General features: G+C 37.9%; 1 protein-coding gene across 4 annotated transcripts in view; it reads left to right on the plus strand.

The window, feature by feature from the left end:
- The first annotated feature begins 6,472 nt into the window (after positions 1-6,472).
- OPA1 (OPA1 mitochondrial dynamin like GTPase) overlaps positions 6,473-22,013 on the plus strand; it is a 101,109-nt gene continuing 85,568 nt past the window's right edge. Inside the window, exons 1-6 of one of the 4 annotated variants that reach the window (XM_058295546.1) lie at positions 6,519-6,757; positions 17,093-17,411; positions 18,052-18,148; positions 19,835-19,942; positions 20,411-20,464; positions 21,165-21,232. In XM_058295546.1, the coding sequence (XP_058151529.1) occupies positions 6,726-6,757; positions 17,093-17,411; positions 18,052-18,148; positions 19,835-19,942; positions 20,411-20,464; positions 21,165-21,232 (678 nt within the window). In that variant the 5' untranslated portion in view covers positions 6,519-6,725. Of the gene's footprint in view, positions 6,758-17,092; positions 17,412-18,051; positions 18,149-19,834; positions 19,943-20,410; positions 20,465-21,164; positions 21,233-22,013 lie in introns of all 4 variants that reach the window. The other 3 variants (XM_058295544.1, XM_058295545.2, XM_058295547.1) reach the window with 3 other exon arrangements.

Raw genomic sequence — 22,013 nt, forward strand, 5'->3', positions numbered from 1 at the left:
GATAGAACATAGCAGAAGTGATACTTAAGCTCAAGCCTTAAGAGACTAGCAGCTTTTACTTTGGGTCTCTGAGAATATTTTCTCTAGGATCCCTAAGCACCATGTAAAACATAAACTATTATGAGAACATCCTAATATGAGGATGCTCAAGCCAATGTGAATATGCCATTTGAGGAGAGATAAAATGAAATGGTGGTTGTTTTCAGCCACCAAGTTTTGGACAGTTTGCTATGCAGTAATAGGCTACTGGACGTTTCCTCCATGTAAGGGGAGTTAATACCCTATTATATAGGAGGAGTTAAAATGAGAATTGCAGCAGGATTAAAATGTAATTATCATAAGAGTAGTTTCCAGAATTACTATGGGTGAGGGATTTTTGTTGTTGTTGCTTAGGAAAATACCTTGATAAGCCAATTAAGAGTAGAAGATAAGAGCCTGAGGGGATAGACTGGCAAAGAGAAGTAAAAAGATGTAACTAAACCACTTGATTTTAAAATGGACAGAAATCTGGCTCTAGTGAAGAGTAGAGAATAGAAAAGAAAGTAGGGAGAGTGAAAGAGAGACAGAGGAGGGGCAATCTCATGGCCAGAGCCTGGAGCCCAAATCACAGAAATGACGGAGAGACATTTTCTGGGAGCAGTGGGGGTGTCTGTGGAGCAGATTTGAGGTTGAATGCATATCTGTGATGAAAACCTCTCCATTTCTCCCAATCATCAGTAAAGTTTGCTACAAGTATAGATAGATACCTTTTGTGACATTTGGGGGTTTTATATTTTGGTGAAAATTAAGAAAACTGTTTGAGTTCCACACCTACTCTTGACTTGGTGTGGAACAGACACAGCAAGTTCTGATTCCTAAAGTGAATTTGTTCAGCATAGGGGCTCCCGACTGGGGGTAATTTGTGTCTGCCAGGGAACATTTGACAAAGTCTGGAGACATTTTTTATTATCATGACTGGTATAGGGAGAAGGGCAGGAGTAGCTACTGGTATCTAGGGATGCTTCCAAACATCTACAATGTACAGGACCACACCCCACAACAAAGAATTCTCCAGCTCCAAATGTTAATACTGCCAAAGGATGAAAAATCCTGGATTAGAGGAAGCAAATGTTTGTATAAAATGTGTTCATGGAACCTAAGCCTCCCACATAATTTGCAGAAATCTTGGTAGACATTTGACTTTCTATAAATCATGGAATATGGTTTGAATCAATCTTATCTAAATCAGCAGGAACAGGGTGCTTCCAGTTAACATCCAGCTTATGACATCAAATAAGAAAACTGAATCATTTAAGGTTTCTATTTGTAAGCAACACAAACTTACTCTAGGGAACCTGAGCAGGAAAGGGATTTATTAAAGATTACTGAGTAGTCATAGACTCTCTGGAAGAACCTGGCTTGGAAGACATGCAGAAAAGAAGCCCTCATAAAAGCATACTGCAGAACCAGTCCACACAGACATGGGTGCTTCCACCACTGGGCACAGACACTGCAGTGCCCCACAGACAGCCCCACGTCTCCCAGAATTGCCTCTGGAAACTGGATCTGGCTGTTGCCAATGCTATCCCTTCTGTTGTGGTTTGAAGCTAAATGTGCCCCAGAGAAACATGTTCTTCAACCTAATCTGTTCCTGTGGGTATGAATCCATTGTAAGTAGGACCTTTGTGTGTGTTTTATTTTATTTATTTTATTTTTTACTATTAGAAAAGTTGTGAGCTTACAAAACAATCATGCATAATGTGCAGAATTCCCATGCATCATCATCCCTCTACAACTACCTTACATTGTTGTGGAACATTTGTTACAGATTACGAAAGAGCACAATCAAACTATTACCACCAACTATGGTCCATAGCATACACTTGATATATTTTTTCCATACACCACCTATTATTAACACTATGTATTGGTATTGTACATTTGTTATAGTTCATGAGAGAACACTGTCATATTTGCACTGTTAACCACAGTCCACTTTCCACCACAGGGTTCACTGGGCTAAAGAGTTGCATGCCTTGTACAGTCCATCCAAAGTGTACACTCAGTGGCTCTCACTTCCATCACAAAATTGTGCAGTCATTGCTCCAGGAAACCTTTGAACATTTTCCTTAGTGTAAGCAGGACCTTTTGATAAGGCTACTCCAATTAAGGTATGACCCAAGTCAATCAAGATGGGTCTTAATCCTATTACTGGAGTCCTTTATAAAAGAGTGAAATTCAGAGAGAGAGAGAAAGCCACAGAAAGTAAGAAGCTGAAATTAACAAAACCAAAACAAAGAGGAAGAGCAGGAGATGATGCCATAAGTCTTGCCATATGATAGAGGGCCCAAGGATTACTGGCCTAGAAAACCACAGTCTTGAGGAAGAAAGCATTACCTTGATGATGCCTTGATTTGGACATTTTCCAAGTCTCAAAACTGTGAGTGAATAAATTCCCATTGTTTAACCCCCCATTTCATGATATTTGCTTAAACAGCCTAGGAAACTAAAATACCCTCTCACCAGAAAGGATTTTGCACAGTCCTTATTTCTTCATCTCATTAACTTCTAAAACGAATTCCAGGGTATGTGCCTCTGATTAGCTATTCCTACATCCTGTACTTCTCCATGGTAGAAGTAGACTTCTTTTCAGTAAGAACACCCTGGTTTGTTACCCCATCCTGCATGTCAGAATTTAAATAGTTCCTGATGTCATGAGTGACATCTTTGCTGAATCAGATAATAGTTTTTAAATACTGGAAGAATATTCTTCAATTTTTTTGGGTGTGATTTACCATGTAACACCTGAAATGTAACCCCCTTGTAAATTTAATCTGCAGTAACATTTTCCATTTACATCTTAAAAAGTAGATGATCAGCAAAACAATAAATTGGGTAGTAATTTGCAATGTTTGCTGATTTCCATGGTGCAAATACTGCAATCATCGCTAATTTTAAGCTACCAGTGTCACATCACTGACCACAGAATTGGGAAGAGATGTACAGTAATAGAATAAATAACCATGAGTTCAGAGAAAATGCTTTATAATTAGTGGTCACAGGTAATCTATGGAGCCCCACAAATTCCTAGTGCTTGTGATCCCTGTGAATCTGATAGAGCTGCAGTTTCTGGTCAGGCTTATGTCACAGGAATCTTTTTGGATGCTTAGGACCACATTGGTCAGGCTCTGCAGAGGTCTTAACCTTTCCCAAGCAGGCAAGAGTACTTCAGGGCGACCACTCTTGTCTTTCTAGTCCTGAAGAATCTCCCCTCTCCAACTTCTGCTTCTCCAATGCCCTCTCTTCCACTACAGGCCACCTAGCAAAAATTCTATCACTGGACTTAAGCTTTCATAGAAAACCACTGATTTCTCCATGCTTCTATGGCTGCTAACATCCCTAAAGCAGAGAATTATAAAATTTGGCTACATTTTCAATGGGAGAAAGAAAAGAGAAGTCTGTAAAAAATAACATAAATTCAATTTGCAAAAATGTATCACAACTCATTACTTTGGACAGGTGAAGTAAGACTAGTTTGAATATTTACAATGGAGTCCCACATGACCCACCATCCTCAAGTCCTTCCCCTGACCCTATCATTTAGCAGGGTTCATCAACTCAAATGGGTCAGGCAAGTAACATGAATGAGTAACACAGGTATGTCTGTTACATAATGTCATCTTAAATTGTATTCTTTTGAAATCGCAGTTTACTTGCATAGTGATGTTCTTTATGTCCGGCAGAAAATGCGCTTTCTCATTTTTTGTTTTGGAACACTTGGCCCTTTTGATCTTCTGTTTTCTCATTTCTGACAGAGAATATAAGTAATGATTCATGTTTCATTCGATTTTATTGATATAAGCTATGGGTAGGGGTTGTTTGTCTCTTCATAAATAAATAACCTGAGCTGTGTGTGGGAGGGTGAGAGCTGCAGCCCTGCCCTTGGTAACCATGGCAACAACTCCGGTCCTGGAAAAACAATTAAGCAATGTAAATTCTATAAACTTTAAATATTCAGGAAGGATGCAAACCAAATGTGTTAAAAGCTTGCATGGAATGTATGAAGTTCATGCTAAAAGCTTACCTAGAATGTATAGGATTCATGCTAAAAGCTTACCTAGAATGTGGGGGATATGTGTTAATTCAAACTTATTGAGCACAGAAACAAAGGACCATTTAACTCTTCCTCTGAATGAGAAGCTCCCTAACCTGGCTGGTCATAAATAAATTCTTTTTCCTTCCCAAAATGATGACTGAGTCCTGGCCTTTCCATATGCAATAGTTGAACCTCTCTCGATATCTACACCACACTAAGAAAAATAAGAGCACCAACTTTATGTTAGGTAGTCATTGATTTAGACCTCAAATTCAGGAGCAGATAAAGTAGGAGGGTAAACTGCCAGAGACTGCATGCTTGTCTGCCGGCTCCAACTGGTTTTTGGCATGTAAGAATGCAAGTTCAATGTTGATTTGATCTTCCGATATTTTAAGAGAAAACAGAAATTTTAAAAAATATATATGATATTTCTGGTTTTCTAAACGTTGGCCAAAAATCCAATATTATTTTTTATAAAAGTGGGTAGATTGAAATAACAGGGAGTGGATGTGGCTCAAGCAGTTGAGCACCCACCTCCCACATGGGAGGTCCCAGGTTCAGTTCCCAGTGCCTCCTAAAGAAAAAACAGACAACAAGCAAAGAAAATGAGCACAAACAATGAGCAAAAACAGTGAGCAAACAGATGAAGGAGCCATGGTGGAGGGGGGAGGCAGTGGGTAGATCCTCCTAGATAAGCCAAATGAAACAGTTCTGTGGGCTGAATTTAGACCAATTGTGGCAGTTTGATTACACAATGCTCTCTCCCTTTTTTCCCCATGTGATAGCATGTGTTAGAGATTGTTTCTTATGAGGACATAAAAGATGACTCACACTTTTCTGTGGCTGGTCTGAACACAATTTACTTAACTATCTTCATTTATGTACATTTATGCTGATTCCAATCTTTTGCTGTTTCATACAATGCAGAAATAAATATCATCATACATACATCTTTGCACATATGTATGAGTGATTCCAGCAGGATAAATGTCTAGAGGTGGAACTGCAAAACAAGGGCTTTATAAATGCAGTTACAACCCATATATGAAAGGGGTTGTTATTATTTGATTTGTGTGGGTTTTTTCCTCCCTAAAACAACTAGGGATTAACAGTAATGAAGAAATTTCTGTCCAAACTTATAATCCTGGAAATAGCTACAATTTGCACTGGTCAATATAGCAAGTTCCTACCTGGATCTGCCATTAAAAGTTACTACAATAAACAATAAACATAATAATAAAATTCTGAGAATCCTGAGTCTGGGAGGCTTACTACCAATGGCTGGGTCTATACTTGGTGTTACTATGAGTGAATGGATCTGAACTTCTAATTCAGATGATTCAGGGTAAAGTAAATTTCATTATATTGAGTGTGTCTGTGTGTGTGCATGTGTGTATCTAATGTGGGCTATGGGTGGGAGGCTCTTTGTCTCGTCAGAGATAACCTTAACCTAAACTGTCTGTCCTGACTTGTGTGTGTGCAACGGTAAGAGGCTGCAGTCCTGCCCTTTGTGACCATGGCAATGACTCCAGTCCCAGGAAATGGTTTAACAATGCAAAGTCTGTAAACTTTAAATATTCAGGAAAAATGCAAACCAAATGTGCTAAAAGCTTATCTAGAATGTATGAAGTCCATGTTAAAAGCTTACCTAGGATGTGGAAGATATATGCTAATTCAAACCTATTGAGAACTGAAACAAAAGGACCATTTGGCCTTTCCTCTCCGTATAAAAGGAACTCAAAAATCTTGTTCGGGGCTCAGGTTTGAAACAGAAAGCTCCCTAGTCCAGCCGGCCATCAATAAATCATTTTTCCTTCTCAAAATCATTCCTGAGTCCTGGCCTTTCTATACACAAATAATTGAACCTCTCTCAAATTCTACAATATGTCTTGAACTGAAGAGGGGGCACATGGCTCTGATTTTGGTCCCTGTTAAGCCACTAATTGCTTGCCTGACCTTTTGCAGACCATAATCCTTTTAAGGGTCTCAGTTTTCTCATACAACATAAACTGATAGAGATGGAAAGATGGAGAGATAGGATATTTAAAGTCATGGAGCTAGCTGAAATTACCCTGGGAGAACTGAAATTTGGGACCCTCCAACACTGAAAGGTAGGGAGAAAAGCAGGAACCAGGAAATAAATTAACTGGGGAGAAGCAACTCCTGAAGTGAATGTTTTTCTAGAGGGAAGCAGATGAAGAAGAGAATGGACATCTGAAATGAATGGTGCTGAGAGATCCAATAGCCATTGGATCCAGGCAACATGAGACTTTTGGAGACCATGACAAGAACCATTTCAACAAAATGATGGCATTAAAAAACAAATGAAAGTCAGTTAAGTTGTGAATGATTAAATTATTTTTACACCCTGCAGAAACTCTGGAAGCACGCATGCGCACGTTGTCCACGGACCGTTTGTGCTGCCCGCTTAGAAAGGTGGGGGCCTTATTTCCGTGACGGACTGACTACGGGTGCCGCGCGCACTCTCGCGGAAGTCCATACGCCATTGGAAGGGCGGCAGCGGCTGCTCTGTGCCCTTGTTTCCGAGCACCTTTCTCTTGGTCATTCCTACAGCAGAAGCGGGACTGGGTCTGACACCGGAGCTCCCGCGTGGCCGCCTCGGCGCCTGTGTGACCTCTCCACGGGCGGGATGTGGAGACTACGCCGGGCCGCCTTGGCCTGGTGAGTGCAGGCCCCGACCTGGCCCCTTTACTTTTGGGGTCTCTGGAAAGCGGGGTTGTCCCCATCACTAATTCCAGAATGTGCAGTTGACTGTTAGGCCGGACCGAGGGCGGTTCGAGGTTTCCGGGTTATTTTTGAGGATCCGGAGTTAGAGGAACCCTGACTCCTGCAGTGTTGACTGCGGTGCCGGCTCTTGACCCTGTCCCTATCCACTGGATATCTCAATCTTGGCCCGTCTCTATTGTCCTTTTGTCCCTGCCCTTTTCACCCTTTTGGCCTCGCTGTTATTCTCCGTCTCTAGTTGCTTGTTTTTGCCTTCTCCCTTCCCGGTCTCTGGCTCTATCTATGTCACCCTCCCCACGTTTCTTATTTCGCTTTTGTTTCCCTTCTACCTCAAACCATGTGCATATTGCTTCTGTAGTTACCCCGCTTTTCTCTCGGAGTGAAGGGGTCTCTGCCTCTTCCTTCCCTAGTCCCCTGAGTGAAGATGATTTGGAGCCAGATCTGGAGCAGTGACGCACATGGGTCCGAGATGGTCATTAGAGATATACTCTTAATAGGTGCTCTTTTCATTGTTTGGAGACTTGCTTTTGGATGCCAAGTGGTGTCTGTGGAACCACATTTCTAATCATACTGTCAGTGTTGCTCCGTCCGGGTTTAATCCTAAATAGAAAATCATAGCACTTAAAAAGTTTGTATGGATTGCTATTTGAATTTTAATGAGATGAAATTTGACCTTTTTTTAATACGTGTTTTCTGATATCCTTAGATAACCTTCAGGTTTAACTTATTTTGGCAGGCATTTGGTATGACATAATATGCATCAAGCAAGGTTGGAAAACTTGGCTTTCCTGAATTAACTCAATCCCTGATTTTTCCCCCCAGAACTTTTAAAATGTTGTAGATAATTTATAATGCTTATAGGTGAAGCATCTATTTATTTTATGAAGATTAGAGTCCAAATTCAGAACTAGATGGCATGTTATAGTTATAGTTTTAGATAATTAGAGTATTGCATAGTTAAGGTTTCAAATCCACAGCCTTTGCTTCTCAAGTGAGTTGTTGACATCCTTTTAATTTCTGTTCCTCAGCACATAATGAGAAAGTATTTTTAATTTTCTTTAAAAAGAGAAAAGACTTCACAGAAAATAGCATACTGTTGGACCAATTAAACTATGTAGGAAAAACTTAGAAAACTGAGTTTAAAAACAAACTGATTCATAATTAATATTCTTGGTTTATTCAGTTGGACTCTCTTGGGCTAAATTGTTTTTGCAATGACTATGAACTCTATAGAATCAAGACTTAAAAGTGTCTCATGCTGATTCATTCTACAGTTTAGCTACCTGCAGAAGTAGTGGTATGGAAGGTCAGCAGCCCCAAGTTCTGGAATCTATTGTGCTTTAGTTCCTCTCCATGTTATGAAGGGACTCACATAAATTCCATTTCTTTAACAGATGGGAGCATAAGCATTTTTTGACATACATGTCTGAATATATACTCTTAGACATGTGAGAAGACCTATGACTAACACTGATTTTGGGGTACAATAAGTATTTGAATAAAATCATTAAAAATTACTTATTAGTAACCATTATATAAGTTAAAAGGGATAGTAGATGAGAGAGAATAGATGATTTCCGGGAGAAAAATTACTGTATAGCATCACATCTGATTTTTAGTTGACTGAATATATACTTGAAATATATTTACATTTTTTCCCTTCAGAACTATGCAGATTCTATTACATTTTCTTTTAGTGTCCATTGTTGTTAAGAACTCTCATGACCATCTAATTTTTATGTGTTTGTAGGTATCCTGTTTTTCCCTTCATGGAAGCTTTTTGAATCTCTAATTTATTCTGTCTTAAGTTTCTCAAGGGTTTGTCCTTGTTTGGGTCTCCTCCCACCCCTCACCTGCCTCTTCTGGCTTGACACTCAATAAGCCCTTCTGTTAAAAAAGATCCCTATCTTCAGTTCTTGGAAGTTTTCTTCTCTTATTTCTTTATTTTCTCCCTTTCATTTTTCCTGTTTGTAGATCCCTGTTATTTGTCGATACCTATTAGATGAATATTGGTCCTCTTTGATTGATCCTATATGCCCATGATTTCCAAAGTGTAATCTGTACCCCAAATCTATTAAAAAATGCATGCATGTACCACTATGTGTATGCATACTTATTTTAATCTACCCTAGTATATTCTTAAAGGATGAGATACAAGAAATATTGTATCTAGAAACTTTTGTAATTTCTTCCTTAATCCTAGTGGATCCTTTTGTGCATCCCATGGAAGGCATTCCATACACCCTTCTAGAACCCTGCACCTAGGATACCACTCCTTTGTGTCACTTAACTTTTCTCTCATGTTTTCTACCTTTTTTCTTTATATTCTAAGTTCTGGGGAATCTCTTTAATTTATTTTCTGGCCTTGATACTGATTTTTTGTTTTGACCATTTTAGTTTCCATTTTTGTGAACTTTTTAACACTTAATTAAACAAAGACATATTTAATTCTATAAACTTTGTCATTGTTTTTTGAATGCTACGTTTGAATAACAGCCTGCTTTTATTTTATGTCTACAGTATCTTCAGGAATTCTCCTAAAAATACTAATAAGGATTTCATATTATTAAGAAAAATTTGCTTTTTCTAATATTAATAAATTTGTTATTATCTTGGTTCTCATCTTAAGAACTCCTGGTTCTCTACAAGACTTTAGTTATCCAATCATATTTATACATGAGGCACTTACGATAGATGCTTTGTATTTGTTACTCCTGAATGAGAGGGCTCATTTAGCAAACTGTTTTAGGTGTGTGATGTATCAACTAGCAAACTAGGGGGCTTTTATGGAGTTGAGCGGACAGGTAAATTGAACTTGTTACAAATGCCAATATTGTTGGATGCTCACTCTGGGAAGCCCTCTCTCTTATACACACACACACCAGCCTTAACTGGTGGCTCACGCTGGGAAGAAGCCCCATCCCAAGCCCCTCCCCAACCACACACACATACTTGAGAGCCCTAGCTCTTTCTTGGCAGATTGCTTGGCCTGGCGAAGTGGAGAGAGAGGTTCACCCAAGCATCTTTTCTCCACATGGTGCTTCAGTAAATCTCAATCTTTTTCTTCACTTTCATTACCTGTGTCTCCAGAGGTCCCATTTGTGAGAAATAGTCCTTTCCTATGTGAGCATTGATTTCTTAGAGTGTCTTGACTTGGAAACTTGAAGTGATTCTTAAGGTAGCCTTTCCAAGTTCTAGGATTTTGCTTTGGGTCACTTATCTTTTCCAGGGAACTAATTAAAGAACATTTTACATGTCGTTTCTGACTTGAAATACCAGACTACCACATTCCCTGTCCCTGCCCCTATATATAGCTATTGCCACCATTGCGGGAATAGGAATTCTAGGGATTTTGAAGGAAAAACAAAGGGAGAATATAATGAAAAGCAAAAACATCATAGGGATATGATCACTGAGTCCTGCAGTTCATCTAGTTGGATATATATTTGATTTAACTCCTTCCAGAAAAATACAAATAACATTTTGAGGATCAAAGGACTATTCGTCCATTCATATGTTAGAGGAGGTTAATACAAATTAATATCAAGGTGATTTTAATTGAGCACTTACTCTGTGCTAGTTGTTACTAGGTTCTTTCACCCATTTTTTGCTATTTAATTATCCTAATAACATGTTCACTCAACAAATCTATTGTTTCCTGTGTGAGATACTGGTCTGGGTCTTAGAAATACAATAGTAAATAACAGGAGCCCAACCTTATGTCTACTGGTAGAGATAAATATTAATGCAATAATTATACAGTTATGTAATAAAGATTTAATAAGCACAATAACAAAAAAGTACAGGGCAAAGAACTGTATGTAGCATGGGGACTTAAATTAGATTGAAAGTTCAGAAAGAAGAGAGAATGCCTGAGTTGAATTCTGATTGTGAGCAGTAGCAGGAGTTAAGTAGGCAAATTTTGTCCAAGAACAGCAGGTATCAAAGTCCAGAGATGGAAAGGAGAACAACACAATCAAAGAACTGGGTGAAAAGTAGTCTGTGTGGACCTCATAGGCAATATGGAGAGTGTCAGGGACCAGACCATGCAGGGCTTTATATACCAAGACTTTGGATTTTGTTCTAAATGCAGGGGGAAACATTTAAGAGATTTGCACAAGTGAATGACAGTAATGCATTTTAGAAGAACACTCTCACTGTTCTGTGGAGAGCACTTTGGTACAGGCTGTTGTAGTGACCGAGGTATGGGATGCTGGTAGTAGAGATGGAGAGAAATAGAAGATTTGAGATATATGTTAGAAGTAGAGTAATAACTTGATGATGATTGAGAAGGAGGGAGGTATCAAGAATGATTCTTAGGTTTGTGGCTTATGAAACTGAATAGGTGTTTATGCCACTTCCAAATCCTAGGGAAGGATCAGGGCATTGGGATTGGAGGGAGGAGATATGTGGTGGGGGAGAGTGTTTGGCCTTGGACCTCTTTTTTTTTTTTTTTTTTTTTTTTTTTTAAAGATTTATTTATGTATTTAATTTCCCCCGCTCCCCTGGTTGTCTGTTCTTGGTGTCTATTCGCTGCGTCTTGTTTCTTTGTCCGCTTCTGTTGTCGTCAGCGGCACGGGAAGTGTGGGCGGCGCCATTCCTGGGCAGGCTGCACTTTCTTTTCACGCTGGGCGGCTTTCCTCAAGGGCGCACTCCTTGCGCGTGGGGCTCCCCCACGCGGGGGACACCCTTGCGTGGCACGGCACTCCTTGCGCGCATCGGCACTGCACATGGCCAGCTCCACACGGGTCAAGGAGGCCCGGGGTTTGAACCGCGGACCTCCCATATGGTAGACGGACGCCCTAACCACTGGGCCAAAGTCCGTTTCCCGGCCTTGGACCTCTTGAAATCTAGGTCCTTTTTATCTGAGTGGTGATGTTGAGGAGGTAGTTGGAACTCCATGTATTAGACAGATTTAAGAATCATGGGCATGGGTGTATAAATGGTAATTCAGGAAATTTATGTGGATAAAATTGCCTTGGCTAGGAGTATAGCATGAAAAGAGAAGTGGGTTTCTAAGCCTTGATGAACTCCCAGTGTTTAAAAGGTAATTGAGTGTGACAGTGGTGCAGTGAAGTGATTGGGTTTGGCGGTGCTGGTCTCTTGGTGAGTAGGTTGGAGGGGGTTGGATTGAACTATCCTTGGAACTGGGGGGAGAGTCGCGGGAAGGAGCAGGTGAACTCTGGAGATTTGCAGGTCTGTGATTAAAACTACAGTGTTGGGAATGTTCTTTTGGCAGATATGGCAGGGGTGGGTTACTGGTGTAGGGTGTTAGATGTGTGTGTGTGGTGGGGGGGTATATGGGACAGAGCACACCTGGACCAGGCTTTTATGAAATATGTAAGTGTTCATTTTGTCATAGTGTGTTATATCAGTGGATGGAGACCCACACAATAATCAGGAAAATATCAAGCTCCTATCCTGAGAAATCTTGCTATGTTCTCAAGTAGAGGGACAAGATAACATCGAAAACATAGGCAGTGCCTAATAAAAGAAAACAGACTAATATATCATGCCTTTAACATTATTGCAAGTAACTATGAATCTTATTCTTCCAAAACTGAAACTTAGTGACTACCATAGGTTCTGAGGGGAAGGGAGGGGAAGAATGGAATAGATGTAACATAGGGCATTTTTAGGGCATTAGAATTGTTCGGCATGATCTTGAAATAACAGATACAGGCTACTTCAAATTTTGTTAAAACCTAAAGTGTGTGATCCAAAATGTAAACCATACTGTAAACCATTGACCATGGTTAGTAGCGGTGCTTCAGTATTTGTACATCAACTGTAACAAGTGTAAAATATTAATGAGGTATAAGGGGAAGGGGGAGTGGGGCATTGGGTATATGGGAATCACCTGTATTCTCTATGTGACTTTTCTGTATCTGAAAACTCCTTTGAAGATAAAATGAAAAAAATAAGACACTAGGGGACTACATGGAAGAAAATGTCACTATACATACAAGACAACAGATCTTACAGTAATGAAACAATGTAAAAATTTTTTAAAATTTCAAACTGTTGTAAAATTTTTTTGTATTTCATTGGTTATTCTTAAAATTATTTCATTTTCTTAGTAATTTTTTTTTTTTTGGTTCTTTTATTGGCTTCAGTTTTTAAGAGGTTTTGGGTCACAGAAGGATCACAGCAGTGGCGGGGGAGAATCACTGGTGTGGGGATGCATGGGAAGGGATTCACCTGGGACCTGCCTCTAAAACATGAATATGTTGAAATCTTCATGGGACATTGTCTCAGGGGGTGGAGATCAACATAGATGGGAATATTGAATTCCCACCCTGGGTCGTTCTGCTGTGTTCTCTAATAGGACAGCAAGTATCCCCTGAGTGCAAGAGCAGTGTCGAAGGCAGACAGACCATTGTGCCAGGTCCTTGATATTGATGATTATACTTATGAACCTTTTCTTGTTAAATTGAAAATTAGCCTAGTATTATATACTGCCTAAGAGTTACCTCCTGAAAGCCTCCTTATTGCTCAAATATGGCCTCTCTCTAAGCCAAACTCAGCACATAAATGCTCTACCTTCACCCTGACATGGGACATGACTCCCTGGTGCTGAGGGATTATTACCAAGCACCAGCTAGCAATGCATGTGGAAAAAGACCTTAACCAAAAGGGGGAAATGGTAAATACAAATGAGTTTTTATGGCTAAGAGATTTCAAAGGGCATTGGGAACTGGTCATTCCATAGGTTACACTTATGCAAGTCTCAGCAGGATCTCATTCACTGCCACAGTAAACAGTGCCTCAAATAGCGGGGATCCTGAGGGCTCTAGAGATATCCAGAAACTATAAGTAGGGCAGAGAACACAGGAATTCAGCACCCTGTCATGGGTCTTCCTTTGGAATTTATGCTCCCCAGTGTAACTGACTTAGACTCATTTATAGTTTCCCTGCACATGACTGTCCTTTTTATTTGAACTTATCATTAGCACTCTACTTGATATATATGTCCCATAGACTTAAATCCTTTGTCCATCCATGTGCCACTTGAGCCCTGAATCTCAGCAGAGTTGCAGCACCAGTTCATTGGACTCACCCAGGACAACTAACAAAGAGATGGACAATGCCCATCCCAAGGAACAGAGTGTTTCCAACTGCAAACAAGATAGATCCATCCATCTGCCCCATGGGATCAAAGCCCCCTCTCAGAAGCAGATTGGGCATCACCATCCCAAAAACCTCTAGATTGGGGAATAATCAATGACCAAAGTAAATTTATTATTATTCTACTGTAGGCTTATTATTATTCTAGCAGTGGAAGAAATCTTATCATTAATGGAAAGGCAATGGCCACCAGAGAGGTTCTGAGAGATGGGAGAGGGAAGAATAGATGTAATATGGGGACATTTTAAAGACATTGGATTTGTCCTGCATGACATTGCAGTAAAGGAAGAGGAAGTTCCAACAATGTGGAGGAAGTCAACCATGTCAAATATTGCTGAGAGATTAAATAAAAGGAGAATTGGTGTGGTGGCAGGAGCCCAGTAGAAGCCTTTGTTGTCTTCAATAAGAGCTGTTTCACTGAAGCCATAGAAATAGAAATCATGAGAGGTGGAGGCGTCTTTGGGACATGGAGCTGCCCTGGATGGTGCTTCAGGGGCAATCACCGGACATTGTAAATCCTCACAGGGCCCACTGGATGGAATGGGGGAGAGTGTGGGCCATGGTGTGAACCGTTGACCATGGGGTGCGGGGGTGCCCAGAGATGTACTTGCCAAATGCAATGACTGTGTCATGATGATGGGAGGGAGTGTTGCTGGGGGGGGGAGAGGTGGGGTGGGGGTGGTAGGGTTCAACGGGACCTCATATACATATATTTTTAATGTAATATTATTACAAAGTCAATAAAATAAAAAATAAATAAATAAATAAATAAAATAAAAAAAATAAAAAAGAAATAGAAATCAGATTGGTTTGCCTTTTAATAGAATAGAGCAGGGAAATGGGGTCTTTTATCCTCCCTTCCCCCTTCAAAATAAGAGACATAACTTAGGGATTCCTGGAAAGGTAGGAGGAGAGAGAATTCCAAATGAAGGGATTAGCCTTTAATGGATAATCTTGCTGTAATTCTATGGAGGAAACTAGGATAGGGTGGATGTAGATTAATTAGGTGAGCAGATTTCACCTAAGGAAGTTGAACTTTCCTTCTGATGGCTTCCATCTTATCTGTGAAGTAGTAGGCAAGGTCATCTACCAAGAAATGGTAGAAGGATGAGGTGTGTGGGTGGTTAGAGGAGATTGAAGAATACCTGAAATAGTCCTAGCAGACAATAAAAGAATAAATTAGTAAGAGAAATGAAATAAGATTGCCTGGCTATCTTGAGGGTCCAGTTGAAATTTCTCTGCTATTGGATGTGATTTTTTTCTAATAGTGTTCCATTCCCCTGGCACAAGCAGGGAAAAAAGTGATAGTAAGATTCATCCAGGATTGTGTGTTTTGCCAGGCAAGAGAAACAAAAGGCCAAAGGGACAAGACGGTCTAGATTATTTGCAAGAGAGTTACTTAAATGATAAACCAGGGAATCTAAGGTCGATACATACATGCATAAACAAATGTGGAGACTATAATAGATAAGGAGAAAGTAGAAGTGTCAGCGATCTTGTCCCAAAGACTGCCACTTCACTTTATGCTATTCTCTGTCTTGGCAATTAAAATAAGATCACCTTTTCCCTCCTCTTCTGATTTACTTTTACCTACGATTTCCAGATACATCTTCTTTAATTCAAATTTAAATAATCTTATTCTACTCAGAAACTTTCACTGGCTCTCTAGTGCCTATATAATAAAGTTCAAACTCAGCACTCAGTGTCTCTGTGGTTTGTCCCTAACCACCTTTCATGTCTTACCGCCCACTGTATGAACTTTCTATTATGGTTCATTGTATCTGCTAACTCTTCCATTGCCCTTTGCCCTGCCTAGAATTTCTTTCCTCTTTTGTGACTCTTCACTTTCCAACCTACCTTTAGAGTTTTACTTTTTCTGGGAAGGTTTCACTGACCACCTCAACTCCTGAGGGTCACTCCCTTTCCTTGGAATACTTAATTGTCTCTACTATTCCTTTGGTATGGTAGTGTTTGTTGTATTATTAATTTTCATGTGTATGTAATTGTTGAGGTGGAGACAACTTTGAGGCTCAGATTAGCGCTTTGATTTTTATAAATGCTAAGTGGGAGATCAAGGGGAATTTAATCTCTTGGTTTAATAAAAGAAGACATGGATTGACTTTATAAGATGGGAGACATCATTTATCTTGGAGGCAGATCTTAAAGAAAATATAAGTGTTCATCAAGTTTTAAAAAGAAGCTAAATGTTTGTGTGATTAGAAGTAACATTTACAAATGAATATGTCTAAACTCTCTAATGTATCAGTATTTGCTCCCACTGTTAAATCCTCTTTTCCTCAGGTTTCCTTATATGGAAGGCTCCTATAGAATCCTGAATCAAAGCAAGGCCCAGTTTATGGTTCTAGTGTAATTAAAGTGGTTAATATTTTAAAACTACTTAGAACAGGGCCTGGCTCCCAGTAAGCAATATGAGTATGTGTAAGAAAATAATCAGGCATATATTGTTGTTGCACCTTGAATTCTCCACCAAGAAGAAGATAAATGGTACATTTAGGTTCTCTTTTCTTTTGGTGCTTTTTTGCTACTTTCATTTTTTCTGGGGAGCCAGGAACCTGGGGTAGGATTAATAATTTTTTCTTAATTTCCATCCCTGGGCTTTATTAGGTTTGGGTGACATAACTGACGTGAAGATTAGCCCATTCTAAATTTCTGGGATTTTTGTACTTGAAAGCAAAAGATTGCATGCATTTTTGTTTTCAACTTTTACTTGTACTGTGAATAACAATAAAATCAGTCTATACCTTTTCTCTTTTTGGTTTTGATTCTTTGGACCAGGATTGTAGTCCACATATAGTAAATTAGCACAGGCTCTGGAATTCCACTGCCTTGGGTTTGAATCCTGATTTTCCTCCTTACATGAATGTGGCTGTGGGCAAGTTGTTTCTTTGTGCCACATTTTCCTCATCTGTAAAATAGGCTTATTAGCAGGATTAAGTGAGGGAGCACATGCTGGAACAGTATTTGGCACATCATAAATGATTAGTGCATGAGAGCTTGGTACAATATAGTGTGGTCATGTATGCATATATATGTCTTGTTGCTTTAGGATATTGCTGTTTTTATGCCATTTCCTTTGCATTATTACCCAGCCTTATCTTTATTCCATTCCCATTTTTCTTTCAGTGAAGTTTGCCAGTCCTTAGTGAAACATAGCTCTGCAATAAAAGGAAGCTTACCACTGCAAAAACTGCATCTGGTTTCACGAAGTATTTATCATTTACATCATCCTACCTTAAAGCTTCAAAGACCCCAATTGGGGACATCATTTCAGCAGTTCTCTTCTCTAACAAACCTTCCTTTACGTAAATTGAGGCTTTCTCCAATGAAATATGGCTACCAGCCACATAGGAATTTTTGGCCAGCAAGATTAGCTGCAAGGCTCTTAAAACTTCGATATCTCATATTAGGATCTGCTGTTGGGGGTGGCTATACAGCCAAAAAGGTGAGTTTAACTTTCTTGCTGGTTTTCTATTTATTCCAGAATGATTATTTTACTGTTTTATAGCATAAGTCTTTTTTTTTTTAAATAGTGCAGTAGAATATTATTGGATGTTTTGTGCCTCTAACATATGCTGGATTGTTTTAATAGTGCTAATAGAAAATTCCTTTTGAATCTTAATTATAATTACAGGGGATAAAAATGGCCTGGTGAACCAGCCCTTGTCTAGGAGTAGAACACTTAGATTTGATTTTGAAACGGCCGTACAGAGATAGGAAAGTTAGGTAACACATTCCCATAACCACTTATTGACAGTTCTGGGATAAAGTCAAGGCATCCTGACTCTCATTCTACCATCCTTCTATTCCATAGTATTGTTTAAAACCAAATCATGAACCCTGTTTGAAATAGGAGTGTATTTTGAAATTTTACATTTTCCATATTTAGAGAAGGAATATTTATATTTTATATTCTTGCATGCTAATTTGTTTTTAGAGAAACTGAGACCACTTAAATTTGTTTCTTGAAATTTTTGAACATCCTACATTGCTCTTAATGGGTTAACATTTTAAATAAAATAATTTTCTTTAGATTTTTACATGGCATTAAGAGCATTTGATTGACATACTTTCTTATTTTTTAGACTTTTGATCAGTGGAAAGATATGCTACCTGATCTTAGTGACTATAAATGGATTGTGCCTGACATCGTCTGGGAGATTGATGAGTATATTGATTTTGGTTTGTATCATCAACTCTAAAATACTTCTAGGGTCATTTCCTCAGGAAAGAGAAATAGTTGCATTGACAAAGTCTCTTAACTCATGAGTATACTATATGACAGTTTTATTTTAATGATAAAAGTAATAGAATATCAAAGAAAAAATTCATAATAATGAAATTATTCATTAGTCCGTCACTTTAAGAAAGCTACCACTAGCCTTATGGAGCATTTTCTTTTAATCATACATATTATGTTTATGAACTTAATGTTTTTTGTTTCCTTTTTAAAGTTTATACAGTCATAGTGAACATATACTTGGATATCTGGTATATGTTGCCCAGAGCAGATGTGCCACAATCCACTTAACTACCCCCTTTTGAATTGGGTACCTTGGTTACCTCTACTTTTTCTGTTCTAGTTATTTTCTATAGTGATTTCTCCCCAAAGCCAGCCACAATCCCCCTTTTCTAATAATAAAGAGGTGAAGCGGTGGGGGGGGGGAGGGAGTATATTTGATAGCTGTGATTGCCAATAACTCATGGTAATCCTTTTTTAAAACTTGATGTGTTTACCAGTACCAACATGTACAGAATAGTAAGCGAGTTGGTTTTGGAACTAGACTGTCTGGGTTTGAATCCTGGCTCCTATACTTTCTTCCCATATTCCCAAGTCAAGTGACTTAACCTCTGTGTCCCTGATCCTCATCTGTAACGGAGTTTATATAATTCTCTAGGGATGTGTACTAATCAGGGTTTTCCAGGGAAACAAAACAGAAGACATATAGATATTATGTAAATATTATGGGACTTACAAGGAATTGGTCCCGGGACTGTGGGGATGGGCAAGTTCATACTCTATAGGGAAAGCTGCATGCTGGGAACTCTGATGTAGGTTTTCAGTGAATTCCCCAGGAGAAGCTGATGGCCTGAAGTAGAGATGGAAGTTCTCCTCTAAGGCCTTCAACTGACTGGATCCTTAACATTTAATCATGAGGATTAAATGTGTTAATACTTTAGTAGCACTTAGCATAATATTTGGCACATATTCTTATTTTGAGAATTTTCTTATGTTTTGATCTTCTCCAGAGAAAATTAGTTAAGCCTTTCCTAATTCGAAAGATCTTATAAAGTTGGTGCCAGATGTTGACAAAAATTGTTGAATGTTTGTTAACAAAAATAATAGTAATTTGACCTTTTGTTACTCAGTAGAAATAGAATAAAACCTTGCCAGCTTTTGGATAATTATTCCCAACTGTAATGAGAGTGAATCTTCTTAGTGACTATAAAAGGAAAAATAAATTTGAACTGGGATCTTCCTGGCTTTTCTTGAGTTCAGATCAAATGCTGTAGGAGATGCTTTTTTCTCTTTTTGATTCTCTGCCTTTTTCCTGTGACTTTCTCCCAGAAAGTGCTTCTGATTCCAATCCAGTATTAACATTTTTGAAACTGTGCTTTTGTTTCAAGGCATTTAATTTATAAATCAAAGGTGTCTATCTCAGCCATATATTTGGTGAACCTTTTTTTAAAACTTCATACCTTATAAAATATCAGAATAACACATTGCTTCAGATATATGTAGTGTTTGTAATAGAAATTTGGAAAAAATAATTTAAATTTATATACAATGTTTATTTAAATTTTAGGTGAATATTTTAATACTCAAATTCTTATTTTGAGAACATATGTATTTTGGGTCTTCCCTAGATAAAATTAGAAAAGCCCTTCCTAATTCAGAAGACCTTGCAAAGTTGGCACCAGATTTTGACAAGATTGTTGAAAGCCTCACTTTATTGAAGGACTTTTTCACCACAGGTGAGTGAGGAAGGACTTACATTTAATTTAATTTAAAATTTCAAGATGCACAGAAGAAAAATACTTAAATGTATTTATTTCCATATTTTAAATTAAAACAGAATGAAAAACAGGTTATATAAAAAAAGATAAATACAACATTTTGTTGCATAGTTGTTTTAATCTTCATTTAACCCAATGAAGTGAAATTTTTAAGAACTGAAACGTGTTTGGCTTTTAGTCAGTGAGGGGGGGAAATTACATGTTCTTGACAAGTAGATGAGACTTCCTATGTGTTTGCTTTTCATCTTTGGTTGGAGCCAATTTAGTGATTTAAAAACAAATTTAATTATAATGGCCCATTATGAGTAGAATTAATTGTTAATCCTGGCATATTTGCCCATTTACTGCCCCATGTCTCAAACATCTTTGTTTGCTCATTCTGTTAAATTTTACATTTCTATTTCCCCTTTTGCTGATTTTTCACAGGTCACATATTGGTTAGTGAAGTCATAGGAGCTTCTGACCTACTTCTCTTGTTAGGTGTGTAAACAGACATTTTTGCTAACCTTAACATGCCTTTTAAATGCTTCTAATAAACTAGTTGCAAATAAAATTTCAAACCAAATTTATAGCGCTGCTTATGCTAAATCTTAAAATCCCAAAACATAATAGGCAAACTCATTATCCTTTAGGTAGGGATAATAAAATAATTTTTTTGTGTGGTAATGCTAAAATTCCTAAATATGTATCTGTATTGTAAGAGTAAAGCTATTTAAAAAGAAACTTTGCTTGGCCAAAATATTTTCTTGAAGTAATTCTAATTGTTTTTTATCCTTGAAATGAAAAGTAATTTTAGTTTGTCTCATCTGCCCTGTCATGGTTGACATTTTAAATTTATTTTCTTACTGTCTGTGCTCTGTAATGGCAGTGGTCTATCGCTGAACTGTGAGTAGTCTTATGTAAAATAATTCTTATCAAAGATTGTCTTTTTATTGTAATTTTCAGTTGCATTTTTTAAAAAAGTTGGGTTAAATGTGCTGTAATATGTTTTTTTTAGTATCTTAATAGATTGCCAGTAATGTTACTTAAAATAATATTTTTCTAAAAGTGATTTGATGCTTTGGATCTGAGTTGTTCTGAAAGTCCATTTCCCTTGTAATTGACTAGATGTAATATGGAATTTAGCTTAAGCTATTGATACAGCTGGGGAATATAAATGATCACATATTTTATCTTTAAGGTTCACCTGGAGAGACAGCATTTAGAGCCACAGAACATGGATCTGAAAGTGACAAGCATTATAGAAAGGTAAGTATGAAGGAGAATTCTTTACATATTCTTAAAAGATTTTTAAAATGTTGACCTTCTTGGAAGATTTTTAGATGGTAGCATCTCGGAGCAGATACCAAAGCATTTGTCAAGGTATCATTACTAATTTCAGAAAAAATATAAGATATTATGTGACAATTCTGGCCATCTCCATGAAAGGGTTTTGTTGTTAAATGTGTATGGGAAAAATTGAATTAAATACACCAAACAGTCTTTTTTTCCCCAAGGATGTCCCAGTCCTTTATATATTCCTGTTTTACGAATCTCTGAGAAGAGTCTAAGTGTGAAGGGTTTTCTAGATTTATTTAGCAACAGAACCCTTTATTTTTTTTCCATGAAATTATTTCTAGGGACTAATGTTTCATGGCAGATGCTTAGAGAAAATATTAAGGGAATAGGAAGTGGGTTCTTAGAAAACTAATCAATTCTGCTATATTGATAGTCAACAAAGTTATGTATAGGGTTATTTAAGGTGTCTCATTTTCAACATGTATGTGTTAACAAAATTCATAGCAAAATTTCAGGAGATGCTAATGTAGAATAACATGCATTACTATATAATCATGTTGATCTGATTCTTAGTTTTTACTTTTTTCATTTTGGAGGGATTTATAAAATAACTGATTCCTTAAAACTTAAAAAACAGTATCTAGAGAAATAGATTTATGAGGAAAAAGTTTTCTATGAAGTTTTTGAAGTAAAATATGAAATACATACAACTATTGAAGGTTATTATGGTTTTAATACATTGAAAGAAATA

Source organism: Dasypus novemcinctus, chromosome 4 (genome assembly GCF_030445035.2).
Source record: "Dasypus novemcinctus isolate mDasNov1 chromosome 4, mDasNov1.1.hap2, whole genome shotgun sequence".
In the NCBI taxonomy this organism is placed as follows: domain Eukaryota; kingdom Metazoa; phylum Chordata; class Mammalia; order Cingulata; family Dasypodidae; genus Dasypus; species Dasypus novemcinctus.